We start from the raw sequence: 21,770 nt of genomic DNA, 5'->3' as shown, positions 1-21,770 counted from the left end.
TTTTTAGCTAGTTTATGCTACCCATTGAGATACACTGGCAGTAAAAGAAAATAAAGTCAGCATGTTTTCCCATTTTCCTAGGGTAAACACAGCCTGATTTCATCTGGGAAAAAGTCATTTACTTTTTCAACAAAAGTAGAGTCATTAAGACATTTTGGAATAGAAAGTTCTGACTTTATTTTTCCTGTAGGTCAGAAATAACAATAACCCTGAGCTGCAGTCACCATCAGCCCTCAGTTGTGGTTTCTCCACTCTGCAGTCTCCTAAGCCTGGAAACTATTAAAACACTCCGGCAATGTTAGCTATTACTAACCAGAAACAACCTACTGCCATCTGTCCCTGAAAATTCTGCCTTAGGGGTCTCACCTTGTGGAATTGGCCCATCCTATTGTGTGGAGATAGTTCTACACTACATCTAACCAGTTACTCTGGCCTCAGGACATCTGCTCAATGCCCAAGATTTATCAAACCTACATGAGCCCTTAGAGAACTATAAGTGATTTGTGTCCTGCACTTAGTCAATAAATATATAGGGAGAGCCTACAAGTTTGCTTGCACCATGCTACCTACTAGGCAAACAGGGTGAACAAGACAGAGTAAAGCCTGTTTCCTGGCCAACCATTGCAAAGGGAATATATATATATATATATATATATATATATATATATATATATATGATTACTGAGTGGGAGGAAGGCTGGGGCCGAGGTAAGCAGAGCATGCTATAGACTCACCCCAGACTTGGGCATCAAAGATTTCCCAAGAGGATAGGTTACAAGGGACAGACAGGGTAGGGAGGTGAGGACAGGATGGTGAGGGCTGGGCACCTCAAAGATCTGGCATGTTCAAAGAGCTGCAAAAGCCTTCCCTGAGGCAACTGGGTAGGTAGATGATGTGTTCCTTCCACATGTGGTGAAAGGATCACTCAAATCAGAGTCCTCCAGCCTTTCCACAAAATGCAGGTCCTTGGGCCTCATCTCAGACTTACTGAATCAGCATCACTAGAGAGAGGCCCAGGAGCTGTTAAACACACCTCTGGTGACTGAACTGTTCAGCTGAAGCCTGAGAGTGGCCAGGGTAGGAGAAAGAAGAAACATGAGGCAGAGTCAGTGAGTAAGGGTCAGATCAAGGTGAGCCTTGAGGTCCAGATACGAAGATGGCCTTTTTCATGCAGGTCCCAAGCCGTGGTGTGCTGGTTAATGGTAACGACCAGCTCTTGGTGGGAGGGCCCTGCTTTGTAATTGGCTGATTTCTGGGTTGTAACTACTGTTGTGAAGATCACATGAGAGTATGTATGTTCAAGTTTTCAAGATCTAAAGCACAAAAGAAAGGAAGACTGTTTTTTATTATGGGGTCTGTTAAGAGATGATAAAATACAAGGCCAAGCACAGAAACATGATTTTCTTGAGGTTCCAGAGAGGAAAATTTTTGGCTTAAGCTTGAACCCACAGTCTTTTCTGGTAAACTACCTATCTATCATAATTATTTGTTGTGAAAGTCCTTATTGTGATGAAAGCTGATTTATGCTACAAAGGCATCTGCTTCACTCTGAGCTCTTGATAGGCAAGGACCCGACTTCATAGGGCTCTTGCAAGAGGGAGTTATTGCTCTGTGTCTGAGCTAACAGCATCACCCTGAAGCTAGGTCCTGTCTTTCCTCCTGCATTCATGACTGTGACAATTCATTCCACACTTGTGTCATGACTTGAATTTCTGCAACATGCATCTGTATATTTGTTCATACATTCATACTAGTAACAGCTAACATTTATTATGGTGTGCCAAGACCTTACAGACATTAACTATTTACTTCTCACAATAACCTATGATACAGGCTACTAATTTATGCATCTTACACATGAAGAAACTGAAGCACAGAAAAATTACCCCCTAGGGCAGTGGTTCTCAACCTTCCTAATGCTGCGACCCTTTAATACAGTTCCTCATGTTGTGGTGACCCCCAACCATAAAATTATTTTCATTGCTACTTCATAACTGTAATTTTGTTACTGTAAACAATATGTAATTATATATGTGTTTTCCAATGGTCTTAGGCGACCCCTGTGAAAGGGTCGTTTGACCCCCAAAGGGGTCGCGACCCACAGGTTGAGAACCGCTGCCCTAGGGAATGGTGGAGCTAGGGTTTGAACCCAGTAGGCTGATTAGGATAGGCTATAGTGCCTCATACCTCTCCTTTTCATTAACCAAATAAATTGCCCGAGAGTCCCCAATTTCTTTCCATGATTCACAGATGCCTTGAAAGTGGTCATTTGAAAAGAATAAAGTTGTATCCTGTTCACACCCAACTGAGTTCAGTGGTTTAATAAAAACATTACAGTATAGTAGCTCTTTGATGCATCCTTCATAAACAAATCTATTTCTGGTTTTATTGGCTTTATTAGAAAAATGCCCAGCATCATAAAATCATGGAATGTCTTAAAGGCTCCTCCTAGCTTCTCAAGTAAGATCCTCCTTACCTGTCTCAGAGGCTTCCAGACTAGAAACTGTTTCAGCCTTCCTCAGGAAAACATTTTAATGTCAAGAAACACTGCCTTGGATTTAATCTAAAGCTGTCATGCTTCAACTCCAGCAGGTTTCCTCTTATTTAAGCCTCCATTAAGATAAAGTAGCCTGTCATTAGCTGGTGAATAATGTGTATATTTAATGTGCTTGAAAGTAATTGTCAAGCACTCCTTTAGTCTTAACCTACTCAGTCTACACCACCCTTCAGTCCTTATTGCTGCCTAGTTCACAGAGCTTTTCAAAGGGCAATTCCAATATTTAATCAGAATCCATGGATCAAGTGTGTGGAACACAATGGATCACTTCAGCACTATTCTCTATGGAGACCTGGCTAAGTTTCAAGTAGGTTTAGTAGAATTCTAAGTGGCTTTAAGGGTTTCATATCCTATATGACACTTGGTCTAAAGAGCCAAAGAGCCTTTGACCATGCTCCTTTGATTCGTTCTTTTACTATCTATAGTGTCTGTAGTTTTATTTATATCTTACATCTGTATCTAATGTGCTTCAAAAATTGTAGAGTGGTTGAGATGGACAATTCTTGAACTAACTGTAATTATGTGTGGCACTTACCCTGGGTACACAAGGGCAGGACTTGCAGGACACAATTCTTCTGTTAATTTCAATTGCTCATTCTTTATAAGCTCAGCTTCCATTTCCCAGTAAGTGTTCCTTTCATAAATAGTCTGATTCTTTCAGAAGACTTCCTTTAGAAAACTACTTTGTACCACAAATCAGAAGTCATTCCTTTCAAAAAGTAACTGTAGTGCAGTAAATGACACAGTGCCTTTGTGGCAGAAATAAGAGACGTTCAGACAGATAAAAAGGACCTTCTCTGGGGAATGAGCTAATTGTGAAGGAGAGAAGATATTGAAGGCAGCAGTATCACAGTGTTCTTAAAACCCTAGTTAGCACCCAGAATAGTCACTGAGATGTCAAATTAAACTTTTTAAAAATTAACATTCCGTCCTTTATAAAGAGGTTAATTTTCTGACATATTATATTAGTTTCAGGTGTACAACATGATGACTCAATCTACATATATAAAAGGCTAAGTGATCGATCATACATCCATCCAACCATCCGATCAACCGACCAGCCAGTACATATGACATGCACTGGCAACTTGAAAATAAACGTTGACTCTCACATGCACGATACATATAAAGCTTTGCTGGTGTCAATCGCACGTGTGTGTTGTTTTTATATCATGTCTTTGTTGTTGTTATATCATGTTGTGACTGTTTATTTAATAATCAATTTATATATTATTTTTATATACATTTTACTAATTTTCTTTCATCTCTGACACTTCTATTATAGAGAAAGGGTGAATAGCAGTATTAAAATATTTCTTCTAATTAATTTCCTTTCAATGTGCACAAGTCTGTGCACTGGATTACTAGTATTTGTATGTATTGAGAAATTATCTCTATAATACATCTAGTTAACATCCATTCTCCAGGTTAATTATATCCACTCGCCATTTACTGTGCAATCATTTAATTAAAGACAACAGTATTTTTGTTTGGATATAAAAGATGGGCCTCCAGTACCTCAAAAAATTAAAAATAGAACTATTAAATGATCTAGCAATTGCACTTCTGGGTTTAAACCCCAAGGAAATGAAATCACTGTGTTGAAGAGCTATTGGCACCACCATATTCACTGTAGCATTAGTTATAATAGACAAGACATTGAAACAATCTAAGCATCCATTGACAAATGAATAAAGAAAAAATTTATGTATATGTGTTTGTGTATACACACACATACACACAAAGAAATACTGTTCAGCAATAAAAAAGGAGGAAATCCTGCCATTGTAACAACATGGAGGACTCCTGAAGGCATTATGCAAAGTGAAATAAGTCAGACAGAGTAAGACAAATACTGTGTGATCACACTTATATATGGAATCTAAAAAACAAAAAAAAAATCAAGAAAACCCAATTCATAGTAAAGGAGATCATATTTGTGGTTAACTGAGGCAATGGGTGAGAGTGAGAGAATTGGATAAAGGTGGTCAAAATATACAAACTTCCAGTTACAAGATTAATAAATACAGGGGATATAATGTACTACGTGATGACTGTAGCTAACATTACAGTATGATATACATATTTGAAAGTTTAAGAGAATAGATCCTAAAAGTTCTCATGACCCAAAATTTTTTTTTGTTGTAACCATATGAAATGATGGTTTTTAACTAAACTTATTGTGGTAATTATTTCACTATATATAAATATCAGATCATTCTAGCTATACATTTTAAACTTAAACAGTGCTGTATAAGAATTACACCTCAATAAAACTGAAAGAAAAAAAAATGGTTCTCCAACCAAGGATTCTTTCCTCTTCTCCCCTCCCCTCCTCTCCTCTCCTCTCCTCTCTTCTCCCCTCCTCTCCTCTCCTCTCCTCTCTTCTCCTCTCCTCTCCTCTCTTCTCCTCTCCTCTCTTCTCCTCTCCTCTCCTCTCCTCTCCTGTCTTCTCCTCTCCTCTCCTCTCCTCTCCTCTCCTCTCCTCTCCTCTCCTCTCTTCTCTTCTCCTCTCCTCTCTTCTCCTCTCCTCTCTTCTCCTCTCCTCTCTTCTCTTCTCCTCTCCTCTCCTCTCTTCTCCTCTCCTCTCTTCTCCTCTCCTCTCTTCTCTTCTCCTCTCCTCTCTTCTCCTCTCCTCTCCTCTCTTCTCCTCTCCTCTCTTCTCCTCTCCTCTCCTCTCTTCTCCTCTCCTCTCCTCTCTTCTCCTCTCCTCTCTTCTCCTCTCCTCTCCTCTCTTCTCCTCTCCTCTCGTCTCCTCTCTTCTCCTCTCCTCTCGTCTCCTCTCCTCTCCTCTCTTCTCCTCTCCTCTCCTCTCTTCTCCTCTCCTCTCTTCTCCTCTCCTCTCTTCTCTTCTCCTCTCCTCTCCTCTCTTCTCCTCTCCTCTCTTCTCCTCTCCTCTCTTCTCCTCTCCTCTCTTCTCCTCTCCTCTCCTCTCTTCTCCTCTCCTCTCCTCTCTTCTCCTCTCCTCTCTTCTCCTCTCCTCTCCCCTCTTCTCCTCTCCTCTCCTCTCTTCTCCTCTCCTCTCTTCTCCTCTCCTCTCCTCTCTTCTCCTCTCCTCTCCTCTCCTCTCCTCTCTTCTCCTCTCCTCTCCTCTCTTCTCCTCTCCTCTCGTCTCCTCTCTTCTCCTCTCCTCTCCTCTCCTCTCCTCTCCTCTCCTCTCCTCTCCTCTCCTCTCTTCTCCTCTCCTCTCCTCTCCTCTCCTCTCTTCTCCTCTCCTCTCCTCTCTTCTCCTCTCCTCTCCTCTCTTCTCCTCTCCTCTCGTCTCCTCTCTTCTCCTCTCCTCTCCTCTCCTCTCCTCTCCTCTCCTCTCCTCTCCTCTCTTCTCCTCTCCTCTCCTCTCCTCTACTCTCCTCTCCTCTCCTCTCCTCTCCTCTCCTCTCTTCTCCTCTCCTCTCCTCTCTTCTCCTCTCCTCTCCTCTCTTCTCCTCTCCTCTCTTCTCCTCTCCTCTCTTCTCTTCTCCTCTCCTCTCCTCTCTTCTCCTCTCCTCTCGTCTCCTCTCTTCTCCTCTCCTCTCCTCTCCTCTCTTCTCCTCTCCTCTCCTCTCTTCTCCTCTCCTCTCCTCTCTTCTCCTCTCCTCTCCTCTCCTCTCCTCTCTTCTCCTCTCCTCTCCTCTCCTCTCCTCTCCTCTCCTCTCTTCTCCTCTCCTCTCCTCTCCTCTCCTCTCCTCTCCTCTCTTCTTCTCTTCTCGCCTCTCCTTCTTCATCATTTTTTTTGATACTATAACTTCTCCAGAAAACACCCCTTGCATCCATGAAAAGTAGACTTGGCTTGATATTACATGGCTGTAGCCAGGTGCTCATTGTAAATTTTGCAGCAGGCACTGGCAAGCAGGCATCACAAGAGGCTGAAAAGGAGGAGAATTTTTGCCAGTCTCATTCACTGGAGGTAGTGCACAGAGGATTAAAGGGAATTATGAAGGTTGGAGGATTAAAAGTCAAATTTAAAAAGTACTCAAAGATTATTAATCACAAAATTGTTTACTCTCATAGGAGAAACAACTCAATCAGCATTTTTCTTTTTTCCATCCCTCCTGCCTTTGCAAACATCATTTGTTGTGGTTGGAGTCCTGAGGCCTGTGTCATGGCCTGCCAGGAGGCCAGTCAGAAGTACATCCATCAGCCTAGAGACTCTATGCAATTGCATTATATATAAAAGGAAGAGTAAGTAGAGCGCCCAAGTGAATCCAGCCAGAGCCATAGCTGAGCTAAGCCTGTGTATCACTGACAACACACTGGCTGTGACAAGGGAAGGCCAGCTGCTGCCTTGTCTGATTCCAGGTATGTCAAGTGTGGCCACCACCCAGGAGACTGTGTTCTCAGGTGCACTCTGTGCAAGTGCCTGAAGTTTCACACTCGTGAACATTTTGCCCACCCCATTTTGCCACTTCCACTTAATCACATGCATATTTATGTGCCAATTATGCAAATCCCAAGATAAAAATGCATTAAGCACCCATGATTTAGACTGGTTAAGTCTATTACATGGCATAATGAAATTATTGCATGATGTCCAATTTACCTCAACACTTTCTTTAAACTGTCAGTAAGTTATTAAGTAACCATAACACAGCAAAACTGAACTCTCGGGGACTGTATTGTCCAACCCATCAGGATGCCATGAAATCAGGAACTTCAAGCTACATCCTTACTGAAGGGGCAGAATATTCCAGAATAGACTTAAAAGGGTACAATGTGGATCAAAGTTTAAGAATGACAATACATTGTGGCTTATAAAGGAATTTGGATCAATTTTTTAAAATTGCTGGGTAATGTCAATAACACAGGGCATGGCAATTTAGAAACTAAAGCTGAGCCTCAGCAATGGAAGTTTACACAGTTGGATCTTGTGCCCTGAGTAAGATGCTACTGTAGGTCACCAAATTAAAATGTATTTTGAATCTTCAATATGGAAATTTCAGTTTCCAGAGTCAGAAATGAAGAGATTTTTAAAAATTCCACCAGCCCTAACTGGTTTGGCTCAGTGGATAGAGTGTCTGCCTGCGGACTGAAAGGTCCCAGGTTCGATTCCGGTCAAGGGCATGTACCTTGGTTGCAGGCACATCCCCAGTGGGAGGTGTGCAAGAGGCAGCTGATCGATATTTCTCTCTCATCGATGTTTCTGACTCTCTATCCCTCTCCCTTCCTCTCTGTAAAAAAAAATCAATAAAATATATAAAAAATATTTCACCAAAACAATTTCTCACACACACACACACACACACACACACCCTTTGAAACCTAAAAATTTAAGGGTTTGAATGGAAGTCAGTTTGCTATGTAGAGGTCTTGTTTGAACTTTGGTGAAACCCAAACCCTCAGTGTTTCATTAGTTGATATGATTGGTGAGGAACAAGTTATGATATGGATTAAACTGATAAATATAATATATGAGAAGCCTGACCCACTGCCATCCATCTCTCCCCCTAGTACAACATGCCATTTAAATGGGCCCGCAGTGTGATTTACACAGTGCCTGAGTGCTGGCTCATTTGCATAGGGAACTCCCCTCAAGGTCTGTGAGAACTGTACTTGCCTAAGGTTCTGAGCTCAGATCCACTGATTTGAGGGGAGCCTCAGAGCGCACAATACCAGGACAAAGTGTCTGAGGCACCAATTTCATAAGTGGGAGAAATGGACAGATTACACTTACCACCCTCTAAGCCAGTGGTTCTCAACCTTCCTAATGCTGCTACCCTTTAATACAGAGCCTCATGTTGTGGTGACCCCCAACCATAAAATTATTTTCATTGCTACTTCGTAACTGTAATTTTGCTACTGTTATGAGTCGTAATGTAAATATCTGATATGCAGGATGTATTTTCATTGTTACAAATTGAACATAATTAAAGCATAGTGATTAATCACAAAAACAGTATGTAATTATATATTCAATATGTGTTTTCTGATGGTCTTAGGCGACCCCTGTGAAAGGGTCGTTCAACCCCCAAAGGGGTTGTGACCCACAGGTTGAGAACCGCTGCTCTAAGCATTCAAACCCCATCCTGACAATAAAGGAACGCAGGTACCTCTAAGAAACAGAACCTGCTGTCACGTCCACAGCACCTTGGAGTGAGGTCTGCTGCCTGCAGGAATCAGGACTTCAGCTCTGTGCTCAGGGAGAACAAATGGTGACAGAGGGGCTCCCCGGCAAGTCAGCCAGCCAGAGAGGGGCTGGGACTAGAACCTTTGGTAGCAAACTCTCACTTGGGACTACTCCCCTAATGAATGATGACCAGGGGGCTAGTGAGCATGACAGGAAGATGGGGAATTCTCCCTAAGGGTAGGACACTTTCCTGCTTAAGGCCCTAGTTTTGACATTATCTTAAAACACCGTGGCCATGCTCATTAACTGGCAGGAAAGAAACAGTTCCATAGCAAGAGACCATTTGTGCTGGAATCACTAACTTGAGCATCAGGGATGAAGCCAGAGCCTCCCTTGTTTGACTTTAACTCTGCCTTGTGCTTATAGAGCCCATTTCCCTCGAACATTTTGGAAATTTCTGAATAAGAAAAGTAATATTGCTAGCATGATTTAGAACTTTTGACCCACCTACTTAGAGGTCTATGTGGACTTAGCAGAATTGAATAGCCTCCTGTCACCTGAGCTCTCAATGGAAAGCCTGGTCTTTGAGGCAACCGTTTCTCAGGGAAAAAAGCAAGCCCCACCCAAGGAGAACAAGTTCCCGGAGCCGCTGGAGACTCAGAAGCTCCCTCTGAACAGTTCAGGTCCAAGTTCAACATGTCAGGCTAGTCCAGTGCCCTGCATGCTTTTCTGCCCGGCTCCTAGTTCTCTGAAAACATGCTGGCGTCCAGAATGCATTAACCTACTTTCCACGGAGGATTCCCTGCCTTCTTGCTCTGGAGAAGAGGAGGGGGAAAGAGGGATTTCAAGCCAGAGCAGGGCATGCCCTGCTTTCAACGTGCTCCTACTCCTCCGCTAAACAGCAATGTAGCCTCAGCAATTGGTACTTCCTGCAAAGAACAGCTCCCTGGATTGCCCGGCCCCCACGGAAGAGTGATTGGAAATCCTGCTAAAATATGGCTGTCTAATCAACCAGGAGGAGAACTCATTTACTAAGACCCCCATTGTCCACATTGACCACACTGACCGATGGCTCCCTCCCCCCGCACCCCCGCCCCCTGCGCTCCCCTTCCTGCACATCGCGCTGTCTGTGAGGCGAGCCTATTCTTTGAGAGATCCAGTTGCATTCGCCAGCCTAGTTCTGAAACAAGACAAAAGCTCAGTGAGCCTCCCGTTCACAGAGGCTCCCGGCAGGCACCTCCGCTGCCTTTTTTCTATCCCTCCAAGCAGAATAAAAAAAACCCGCGACTCATTCTCCTTACCTTAGTCCTCATCGGAGACAGGAGCCCTTCCATTTTGGCGGAATCCTCATGCCAGTTGCTCTCCTCTGTAAGTGACTCCCTCTACGTGCAGCCCTTAAGCATCCCACATGAAAAGGGCCATGTCGGGAGGCGCGGCCGCTCCCCGCTCCCTGGTGGCGCCGCACCGCCACCCGGTCTAACTTGAATCCCCAGCGCCTGGAAAGCGTGGTTCCCGGAGCAGCCTGCTCCTCTCCTCGCCCTCTTCCCCCTCTCTCTTTCTCTCTCTCCAGCGCTCTCTCCTCCCTCTCTCTCCTCCCTCTCTTTCCATAATCTGCCTACAGCTCCCTGTGTACCATGCTCACTTGATAAACGACCCCTGTCTTAGGTACCATATTTGAGCCAAGAAAAGTGATCTGAATCAGACCGCAGGGGCAGCTCACCCAGGACAGGAGGCCAGGCGACAGGGCTGAGCTCTTCCGTGTTTCCTCTCTCTGGAGCTGAGAGCTGAAGGTATGCTGTCACTATTCATTCATTCCTCTTTTAAGAAACTGGGACCCAACAGTAGTGAATTCGATTGCCACCACTACTCAGATGGTTTTCTGGTTTGAAAACTAAAATAGAAATCCCACCGCTTGTATATTTCCAAATACTCATTTGTTTAACCCAGTGTTGACCTCACAAATGGATAGTTAACTGGATTTTTTTCTTCTGTTTGACCAGATGTTTAGAGGCATAGCCTTTTCTTAGGAAAAGTTTCAAAACCAGATTTATGGACTCGGTCCTGGACAACTGAGCACTGAAGAATAAGTGTGTGTGCTGTCCAGGACTCCAAATAAACCAGGCTGACAGCTTTATTCAGCACCGCTAGACACTTGTAAAAAGTAGACAATGAAAAAATATTGCAAAGACCTGGGTCAGGGCATAATGAAGCTGAAAAGATGAGAGTTTCCTGAACTTCCTTATGCTTCAGATAGTCTCCATGTGGAAATAATTCAACATCTCTCCTTCAACTGGTGACTCCTCAATTGTAACTAAGAACATCTATGCCATTACCAAAGCTTTCACATCATATATGTGATACCCTCGCACCGCATGTGAACTCATCAATGATATTTAAAGCTGATGCTTCCTGTCCCTCATCCCCTGGATGGAACTGTCCCTTTATCTGCTGTTGTGCCTGACTCTCTGTACATCTCCAAGACGGGCAATCCACACACTGTCCTCCCAATGATACCGTAGGCTGGCCCTCTTTACCCTGCCTCTTCCTTCATTCATGTTCTTCATTCGCCTCCAGTTCATACATTTGCAGTCTAAAGAACTTCAGAGCCTACACAACTCTGTTACTTCTTGAATTGCCATTTCTGGGAAACTCTGAACCTTATTTCTTTTGTTATTGGCTTAAACATTACTTTTCTTTACCCAGCATCTTACTCGCTTAATCTTTAATTTTATTCTCAGTCATTCAATGAACAGTTGCAATGTACCTACTAAGTGCCAGGACCTATTCTAGTTCCTGGTGACATAGTGACGGACAGGGTGGGAAAAGCCGTTGTCCCCATGCCCTTATGCTCTCTAGCAGGTTCGATACAAAATTCAACCAATGAATCAAGCCCTCCCATCAGTCATCTCATTTTTTATATCAACCTCCACCCATGTTATTGTGTTTCTGTATGGGACTGTAAACCCTCCATGAGATTCCCCTCCCACTATAGCTCCATTCTTTCTGTGACCCTTCTTCTAATTGGATAACCATTATTAACTTTCTCAGAGACAACTGAACACTAATTTGTTCCACAAGAATTCCATTCTGCACCTCCATCTTTAATTTTATTCCCTCTCCTCTTCCCCACATCCTTCCCCTATCCCGTCAACAGCTTTAATTCTTTTGGGTGGGGGAGAAAGTCCCTCTTGTCTTTTCAAAACATTATTCCTCATCTGCCCCACTTACTAGCCCTGGGCATTAAAATAAGCTGTCTGCCTTGCTCATTGTGGAGACATCACTCATCACTGTGCCACACTTAGCCTTCACCCCATTTGGCTCCTTAGTCATTTGGACAGGTATACCCATTATCTGCTTTTTCACTTTTGACATTTTTTTCCTGAAGCATTCTGTTCTGGTCTTTGTCCCTTCCTACTCCCAGAAACCCTCTCACCAGACTTACTAATCAGGATCACTTTTCTAGAGTTTCTTCCTTAATGTTTTTTTTGTGTGTGTGTGTGTGTTTGTCTTTGGCACAACTGATTACTCCTGCTTCTTGTTACTCTATCTGACCCTGAATCTCCCAAAGGGTTAGTTTAAAGTGATAAAACAGACTGAGAATGTGTCAAGGTTAAAAAATGTTTGACTGGTTACATGTTTAAGGCTGGCTGTTTTTTGACACTCTGGTGTTCAGAACCAGAATAGGCTTCCTGAGCCAGAGGAAGAGACTTTAGAAAGGACTTTGAATATGCTTTACATCATCACACTGCATAGGAAATGCGCAACTTTTGTGGTTGTTCACACCAGTCGCCCTGCCCCAGCAGTCGGGTTGTCCACCATGTTTCACAGTGGTCAGAGAGGTCCCTGACTAGACCAAATTCCTGGGAATATTTGGGACTCAGAACCAAATTAGGATCTTTAGAGGCTGCTGATGATAGTGATTAAGATGAGGATGAAAATAGCTGTTGAACATTTCCCTTGTACTAGGCACTGCACTAACTGATTTTCATGCATTAGCTCATGCACTCCCCTCAGCTACCCAGTGAGGGAGGGACTATTATCGCTACTCCACAGAAGCTTCGGTTAAGTAATTTGCTCACACAAGGGACCTTACATTTAGCTCCATGAGGCCTACGAGTGGGAACATTTCCTTCTCATCTCCCCAGCAACATCAGACATATAAAGAGTTAAGTGCATATTTAATGGCCTATTTCGTATTAGACAGGGGCTTCAAATTCAGCATTTGAAACTATTATTTTAGGCTATTATGTTAACTTTTAGCCTAAAAGTTAACCTCATTCATTTACTTGTTCATGAAACCAATATTCATTAGCCATCCATCAGGTAAGGCATTTATGGAGCAGAGTTTTATGTTATTAAGATAAACAGTTATTTGTGAAGTGAAACATACCAGTTAGTTTATTACCTATCATTTTTAAGTCCTTTAAGAACTGATTACTCCATCAGTGATGGAGTAATGATGAGAGGGGTGGGAGGAGAATGGCAGTGGTGGGGGTTAGGAAATGTTCTAGCCTGGACAATGAATGTGCAATGTCAGTGCACAATAATCATCAGATCACTAGCCATCCCTACACTCTGGAGAATGATCAATGTCACCAAAATACTTATAAGTGGCAACGATAATTCAGATTTCTTTAAATGGGAGGTGCTCTCTGCTTGCAACTTTATGTTCCAAAAGAGTTCCTTCAGCTTCAAAAAGGGCAAAATTTACACTCTGGGTAAACTCAGCCTGGAAGAAAAAGTCAATGAATATCAAATATGTAGAAACTGGCAAAATAGCAATTACGCATGCACTGCAGGGAAAGGAGTGCTAGATGAAGCCTGACTCAAGGAATTTCCACTGCACAGTGGGGGCTTTTGACCCACAGAGAGAATGTCCCTGCACCAGCAAACGTCTCTTAGCAAATGCCCTTGTCCTGTGTGTCATTTTTCTTCCCCATTCTGATGTTAGAAAAAAAGGAAAAGGAAGAACTTGATAATAAACCTCTTTGGATCAGGAGCTCTTGGAAATGTCACAAAGGCCATTAGACAGGTCATGATCAGACGCTCAGATTTCCCCTCTCTGCTGCATTAAAATCTAACCCTCTCTTCCCCACATCTTTGCTACCTTCAAGGTTAATTTCTTTAAGCTCCTTATAGTTTCTGGGGATGGCAGCCAGTCACACAATCAAGAGTCATTATCTGAGGATTGTATTGCCCTGTTTCACAAACAGTTTTCGATTTATTAAGGTAAGAAGATTGTGTCTTAACAACCGTATAGGTTTTTTTTCCTCTGTGACCCATCACTCTTTACTTCTTATTGGGAAATACCATCATTAAGATGTGAGCTTTAGGGTGATAAGGAATAGAAAATACCTTCCTCTTGGATTGACTCCAGATATCCTGGCAACGCTAAGGGGGTTACTTGGGGAATGCCCCAAACCCTCTTTCCCTTCTCACTCTCCTTTGCCGCTGCCCCTCATCTCAGGCCACACATATTTGCTTCACTTTATAATGTAAATATCAAAATACATCTCAGAAAAAATTTCACTCACTATATGCTAAGGTAAAATGCTCAGTGAGAACTGTGATTTAATATCCACATGCCTGAATTTAATTTTACATCTGTGTAAGAATAAGCATTCTATATGTTATTGCAATACAAATATTATATGGTGATTAACATTCTTTCAAAAGCTCTCACAGGTGTTACCTTTTTAAAACTTCACAATAATCCTGTTAGGTGTGACAGGTATTAATTTCCATTTTGCAAGTTTGGAGAGGTGACTAGAAAGAAAGTAATATTTACTGAGCGTCAACTTTGTTCCGGCCTTGAGATAAGTACTTCAGTGCCATCTCATTTAACCTTCAAAAGTATGCAATGATCCCCATTTCACAGATGAGAGAACTGAGATTGAGAAAATTAAGTATTGTGGCAGATTGCATCCCTTAGCCTCAATTATGCATGCATTGTGCTATCCATGCCATTTGCCATCCGGACTTTGCCTCACTCTCACTATCTCTGCATATGGCTATGTGACTTATTTGGCCAATGGAACTTAACAAATGTGGTAGAAACAGAAGTTTGAAAATGTCCATGGAAGGACATTTCATCTCAAGAAGAGGATGAGAGAAGATCCACTGTACAGGCTTATAAGCAAACTCAGCTGAGCCCAGTCTAGGTCAGCGAAAACCTGCAAACTTCTCAACAACTGATGCCTACCATTGCGTGGCTCCTTATGTGGCCAAAGGAGTCCGTGGCTCATCCAGAGTCACAGAGTTCCCGAGCAGAAGAGCCAGAACCCAGACATAGTTCTTCTAATTCCAAAATCCAAGTTTTTCCTGCTGTGCCTCAGCTCTGAGAGCAAGTCATGCAGAGGAGTGGAAATACTTTATGATGATGAAAGTAGTTTCCAAACCTCTGGATCAATATTTGAGCTTCAAGGCACCCATACCAACAATTTCATGGGATTTATTCTCCTGTGTTTCTTCCTCCACTATTTTTGCCGTAAAGCTGTGGAAGACTGGGGAAGGAGTGGTGTTAGGTTCTGTCTCGGTTGGTCAGTCACCTTGTCTTTATGCTCTTTCAGACTCCCTGTCCCATTTTCAGAAGAACAGTGATGCCGAGATATCAGCAATGAGTACAGCAGTTAATTGGAATCTAGCCCTGGGAGGCTTCCTCCTTCAGCAGTTCTCATCTTTCTGAAAAAAGTGCTACACGGGTGGGAAATAAAAGTGCTTTATTTCATTATCCTGGAAACGGGGCTTTACCTACCCTGTGTTTTATGAAAAAGTATGAAGAACAGAGGGACATTACTTTGCAAAGGGTTTGACAAGAGGTATTTACATTCCTTCCCTCCTTCTTTTCTTTAAGGGTTTTGGTTTAAGTGCTTTTGTCAAGAAGGAGGAAACCAACAGCTGCCTCGGCCTCAGATCATTACACCAGTGTTTGCTTAGAGGGCCTCTGGGAGCACAGATATGGAGAGAGCTGAGCAAGGGCCACCAGGTGGAAGGCACCCAGGAATCTGCTGGCATTTTCCCTCCTTCTTATCCTATGGGAGGGGGTTGGGGGAAAGGGGAGCAGTTAGATGCTGATTTAACCCTCTCCAGCCACCTCCCTGCAAGAGGGCAATCACTAGCATCTTCACAGCCTCCTGTTTCTCTCGGGGAACTTACTTCAAAGCTCCAAAATAAAGCATTGTGCTGAAGGACATTATGCAGGGAAATGTTTTCTTCTATATATTTTCCTCAAAGTATTCCGGAAGGTCTGGCCTTAGACAAATAACTTTTAAAGTTATCCTGCGATTGTTTATCAAAACCTGGACTTGGGCAGGACAAAAATGACAGTGATCAACAGAGACAGGAATCTGAGCAGTTTCTGTTTTGGAGCTGGTTTGCATCTTCAAGCTGTGTAAACAGAACAGGAACTTTCTTCTCCAATGGGCCCCTCCCTGGAGGTATGAAAGGGACCCTCCATCTCCTGTCAGAAGCACCTCATAACCACTGGACTCATCTGGGCTCGGCTGGGATACCACAGGGTTCCTTCACACCACACATGCAGTAACAAACGTCTTCATCAGTTCAGGCTGCTATCACAGAAATGCATACATATAAACAGCAGGTCTAGAGACTCTAAGTCCAAGATCGAGCCACTGGCCCATTCGGTGTCTTGTGAAGACCTGCTTCTAGCATCATCGATAGCCTGTGTCCTCGCAGGAGGAAAGGGCAAGGGGGTTCCCTGGGGTCCCTTTTATAAGGGCACCTATGCTATTCATGAAGGCTGCACCCGTGTGACCTAATCACTTCCAAGAGGTCCTGCCTCCAAATATTATCACATTGGGGATTAGGTTTCACCACATGAGTTGGGGGGGGGGGCATAAACAATTATTCTATAGCAAGAACCTATATATGTCAGACCCTGAGGTCACCAAGATAATGAATGCTGATCATGGATCTTGAAAACTCCAAGGACTGGAAATGACAGTCACTTTAACAAACAATCTGAATTATACTGAGAGAGAATGAGCACAGAGGTTTGGATAATTACGGTAGAACCAAAGGTAGGTGGGAGTACTGACTCACCTGACATTGTGGATTAAAACTTCATCAAGGGGACTATTCTTGTGTCTCCAAGGCCACAGAGAGGTGGTCATTATGTTGTTGCCAAGACAGTGGATGGGCATAGAGACAAGTGGGAATGAGGAGAGGATTTCAGGCAGAGATCAAACATGCAAAGGAAATACAGAGGCGGGAAATAACATGGTGCTTGATGACCAAGGTAAGACCACTGAGGTGTGCAGAGTGCTGATAAATGATTGCCAGGTTATGTGATCTCAGGTGTTATTTTTCTTAATTTAAAACTTACTTTACATCTCCCTTCTTTGAAAGAACAAAGAAAACCCAAAAAACTATACATCATGCACAAATGAAATGAAGCATACTTTTTTTTTTGTTACAGAGAACATTTTATTTTTCCCCATCATCATTTATCCCCTCTATATACACTTCTATATATCATGCATAAATGAAATGAGGCATAGTTTACTTTATATGTCAGTGTTCACCTGAAGAGTTGCATATTAATTTATTTAAAATTCTCCAGGAAATTCTTTTCTATTGTTAATTCTCATTCTTCTAAGTTATTTAATTTTACAAGTTGAAGTGTGTATACCTACCTGCACAGTACTTGATGGTCTCTTTAATTAACAGTACTGAGATCACCTAATTAATGGCGTTACATTTAAAATGTGACCTTTCAAACATTAAATGTGCCTCAATGTGCATTATTTTCATAGCTCTGAGGAGTTCTTCAAATCAATCCTGCATCTTAAATTTTGTTGGCCAGTTTTGACCTAAGGCAAAAGAAAAATAATGGCTTGATTCAATTTCTTACTTTCAAAAAATTGAAATTAATGCTAGTCACTGATGGGCCTCTTTCATTAAAAACCTGGAAGTGTAGTCTGTTTGGCAAATGGTATCTTAACCTTGATAGATAAGTATATGTCTTAAAAGAAAACTACTGTGTCTTTTTCCCCCCCATAAACATAAAAAGAGGCACCAATATCTAAGGTCACAAAACCACTGGCATTTTGATTGAACTTGAAGAATATTTCTGTCTCAATTATAATAAAACATGACTTTTCTAATTCAAGGCCTCAGTCTGAACCTGAGAAACCAAACTTTGAAGGTGAAGAATATTGGCTTTAACATAAATATAATCCTCTCTCTATATAAAACCCTAATATGCAAATAGACAGAACAGCAGAACAACTGAACAACCAAACAACCGAACAACTGGTCGCTCTGATGTGTGCTGACCACCAGAAGGTGTGTGTGGAACACAGCAGGCATTGGCAGCAGGCGGCAGAGTGCGGAACATGGCGGGCATCAGCTGCAGCGAGGTAGTGGAACAGGTGAGAGGGGGCGCCAGACCAAGGTGGGGTGCCGGTCGCTGTCATTGGGATAAGCCTCTGGTGGTTACTGAAAATTCTTTGCTCCCTTGTGCTGCAGTCCTGCCTGGTGCTCACACCTGCTACCAGCGCCAGCCCCGTTCACACCCACTGCTGGCACCAGAGCCGCCGCAAGCACCTGGCACTAGCCCTGATTGCTTGGTGCTGTCAGCAGGTGTGAGTGGTGGCTTGCGGCCCCGATCACTCATGAGGGCTTCTCCACCTCCCCCTGCTCCTGAGGGGCGATCAGGGCAGCAGCCACTGCATGCACCCACTGCAGGCACTGGCCCAACTTGCACCCACTGCTGGCACAGGCCCCAATTGCTCATCGCTGTCAGTGGGTGCGAGTAGGGCCAACACCATCAGCACATGGGAGCAGCAGCAGCAGGAGTGGGGCTGCCAGCAGACAGGCGACTGGGGGCCATGGCAGGAGGGGCTGGCAGGGGCACAGAGGAGGGGGCAAGACCCACCCTTGTACCCACCACAGCCTTGAAGCCCACAGTTCCTTTCAAGGTGCACGAATTCATGCACTGGGCCCCTAGCCCTATCTAATAAAAGAGTGATTTGCAAATTGACCATCACTCCAACACACAAATGGCTGCCCCCATGTAGTCAAAGATGGTTGGCAGAGGAGGGCAGTTGGGAGCAACCAGGCTAGCAGGGAAGGGCAGTTAGGGGCAATCGGGCTGGCAGGAAAGTGGTTAGGGGGTGATCAGGCTGGCAGGCAGAAGCAGTTAGGGGCAATCAGGCAGGCAGGTGAGCCATTGGGAGCCAGCAGTTCCAGATTGTGAGATGTATGTCGGACTGTCCATGGGATCGGCCCTAAACGGGCAGTTGGACATCCCTCAAGGGGTTCCAGATTAGAGAGGGTGCAAGCTGGGCTGAGGGACACACACCTCCCGTGAACAAATTTTGTGCACCGGGCCTCTAATCCTATCTAATAAAAGAGAAACATGGTAATTAGCGTACGACCGCTACCCTTCCCAATGGCTAATCAGGGCAATATGCAAATTAACTGCCAAGATGGCGGCCAGCAGCCAGGCAGCTTGAAACTAACATGAAGCTTGCTTGCTTCAGTGACGGAGGACTCCAACGTTCCCCGCCTGCCACTGCAGGCCTCTGAGCTGCAACTCTAAGCAACTATGTAACAAATATAGAAGCTAAACAAAACCCCAGAAACCTGCTTTAGTCCGCCAGGCTTCAGCCAGCAGGATCGCAACATTGTAAGCAAAGGCCAGAAAACTACTTTCAGCAGCAGAGGCCTAAGAGCTGGAGCCAAGCCTCAAAGCTAAAGCTGGCCCAGAATAAAAAAAAAGAAAAGAAAAAAAGGAGCGGTTGGGAGCTTCAGTCACCCACCAGCCTGAAAACAGCCCTCAGCCCCTCACCAAGACTGGCCAGGCACCCCAGTGGGGACCCCCACCCTGAAGGGGGTGTGACCAGCTGCAAACAGCCATCATCCCCTCACCCAGGCTGGCCAGGCACCCCAGTGGGGACCCCCACCCTGATCTAGGACACCTTTCAGGGAAAACCAGCCGGCCCCCACCCATGCACCAGGCCTCTATCCTATATAGTAAAAGGGTAATATGCCTCCCAGTACCGGGATCAGCGTGACAGGGGGCAGCACCCAAACCCCCTGATCGCCCTGCGGCTCTGTGTGTGACAGGGGCCGGGGCCACAACCTCCCTATCCACCCTGCTCAGTTCGTGACAGGGGAAGGCGCCCCAACCCCCTGATCGGCCCTGCTCTGTGTGTGACAGGGTGCGGCACCCAACACACCCCCCCACGGGCCCTGCTCTGTGTGTGATGGGGTAGAGCCATAACCTCCCCATCGGCCCTGCCTTGAGTGTGACAGTGGCGGCGCCCCAACCCCCTGATCGGCCCTGCTATGTGGGTGATAGAGGGCGGCGCCCCAACTCCCTGATGGGCCCTGCTCTGTGCGTGACAGGGGGCAGCGCCCCAACCCCCTGATTGGCCCTTCTCTGTGCGTGACAGGGTACGGAGCTCCAACCCCCCTGATTGGCCCTGCTCTGTGCGTGACAGGGGGTGGCACCGCAACCTCCCCATCGACCCTGCCTTGAGTGTGACAGGGGACCGTGCCCCAACCCCCCAATCGGCCCTACCCTGAGCGTGACTGAGGGTGGCATCACAACCTCCCGATCTGCCCTGCTCTCTGCATGACAGGGGCAGTGCCCCAACTCCCCAATCGGCCCTGTTCTGAGCCCGACCAGGGGCTGCACCTAGGGATTGGGCCTCTCCTCTGCCACCCGGGAGCAGGTCTAAGCCAGCAGGTCGTTATCTCCCGAGGGGTCCCAGACTGCGAGAGGGCACAGGCTGGGCTGAGGGACCCTCCTCCCCCCCGAGTGCACAAATTTTGTGCACCGGGCCTCTAGTATATAATAAAAGGCTAATATGCAAATAGACCAAATGGCAGAACAAACTGAACAACCAGCACTATGATGTGCACTGAGCACCAGGAGACGCAGACGCAACATGGCAGGTGTCAGCTGCTGCAGGATGGTGGAGCAGGTGAGTGGAGTCGATAGACCAAGGTGGGGCGCCAGTTGCTGTCATTGGGCCTAGTCCAGCCGTGGGCAAACTACAGCCCGCGGGCCGGATCCGGCCCGTTTGAAATGAAGAAAACTAAAAAAATAAAAGACCGTACCGTTTTATGTAATGATGTTTACTTTGAATTTATATTAGTTCACACAAACACTCCATCCATGCTTTTGTTCCGGCCCTCCGGTCCAGTTTAAGAACCCATTGTGGCCCTCGAGTCAAAAAGTTTGCCTACCCCCTTTGCGACCGTGCACCACAGTCTCACCTGCTGCTCACACCTGCTGCAGGCACTGGAGCCACCATTTGCACCCACTGCCAGCGTCTAGTGCCAGCCCCAATCACTCAGTATTGTCAGCAGATACAAGCGGCGACTGCTGGCTCTGATCGCCCCTCAGGGCTTCTATACCTCCCGCTGCTCCTGAGGGACAATCGGGCCTGCAGCCGCCTCTCCCACCTGCTGCTGGTGACAGCCCTGCTCACACCTGCTGCCAATGCCAGGGCCGCCGCTCGCACCTGCTGCCAATGTCTGGCGCCGGTCCAATTGCTCAGCACTGTCAGGGGAAGTGAGCAACTGCCGGCCCAGATTGCTCCTGAGGTCTTCTCCATCTCCCCCTGCTCCTGAGGGGCAATTGGGGCAGCAGCTGCCACTCGCACCCGCTAATGGCGCTTGCCCCACTCACACCTGCTGCCAGTACCGGCCACACTTGCACCCACTGCTGGTGCCAGCCCCAATTGCTCCGTGCTGTCAGCAGGTGTGAGCAGGGCCAGTGCCATCAGCATGTGGGAGCAGCAGCAGTGGTAGCGGGGCTACAGGCAGAAAGGGGACCAGGGGCTGTGGCGGGAGGAGTTGGACAGGGGCAGGGAGGATGGGCTGAGACCTGCCCCTGTGCCCACAGCAGCCTTGGGGCCCACACTTCTTTTTAAGGTGCACAAATTTGTTCACTGCGCCCTTAATTAATCATAAGAACAAGAGAAATTATAGGATATGGTGCACAGATGCAGAAAAAAAGGCTTTATTTTAAAACTTTGGTTTCAAAGCATATCATGGACTGGCCACCTGGTCATGATCTGTAGAAAAAGATTAGAGTTTTTAATTTTAATTCTCACCCAAGGATATTTTTTCCATTGATTTTAGAGAAAGTTGCAGGGAGGGGGGAGAAAGGGAGGAGGGGGAAAGAGAGAGAGA

The 21,770-nt window shown here is 45.3% G+C and overlaps 1 protein-coding gene across 2 annotated transcripts in view; it reads right to left on the bottom strand.

The window, feature by feature from the left end:
- FRMD4A (FERM domain containing 4A) overlaps nucleotides 1-21,770 on the bottom strand; it is a 605,434-nt gene that overhangs the window by 456,780 nt on the left and 126,884 nt on the right. The window contains exon 1 of one of the 2 annotated variants that reach the window (XM_081096658.1): nucleotides 9,902-10,163. The exons of the other annotated variant lie outside the window; for it this stretch is intronic. Coding sequence (XP_080952784.1) covers nucleotides 9,902-9,934 — 33 coding nt within the window. The 5' untranslated portion in view covers nucleotides 9,935-10,163. Of the gene's footprint in view, nucleotides 1-9,901; nucleotides 10,164-21,770 lie in introns of those variants that run through there. 2 annotated transcript variants of the gene reach the window in all.

The sequence above is a fragment of the Myotis nattereri genome (assembly GCF_964212035.1).
Source record: "Myotis nattereri genome assembly, chromosome: 1".
In the NCBI taxonomy this organism is placed as follows: Eukaryota; Metazoa; Chordata; class Mammalia; order Chiroptera; family Vespertilionidae; genus Myotis; species Myotis nattereri.
Note: the sequence above shows the minus strand (reverse complement) of the source record. Positions and strands in the feature narration are given on the sequence as shown.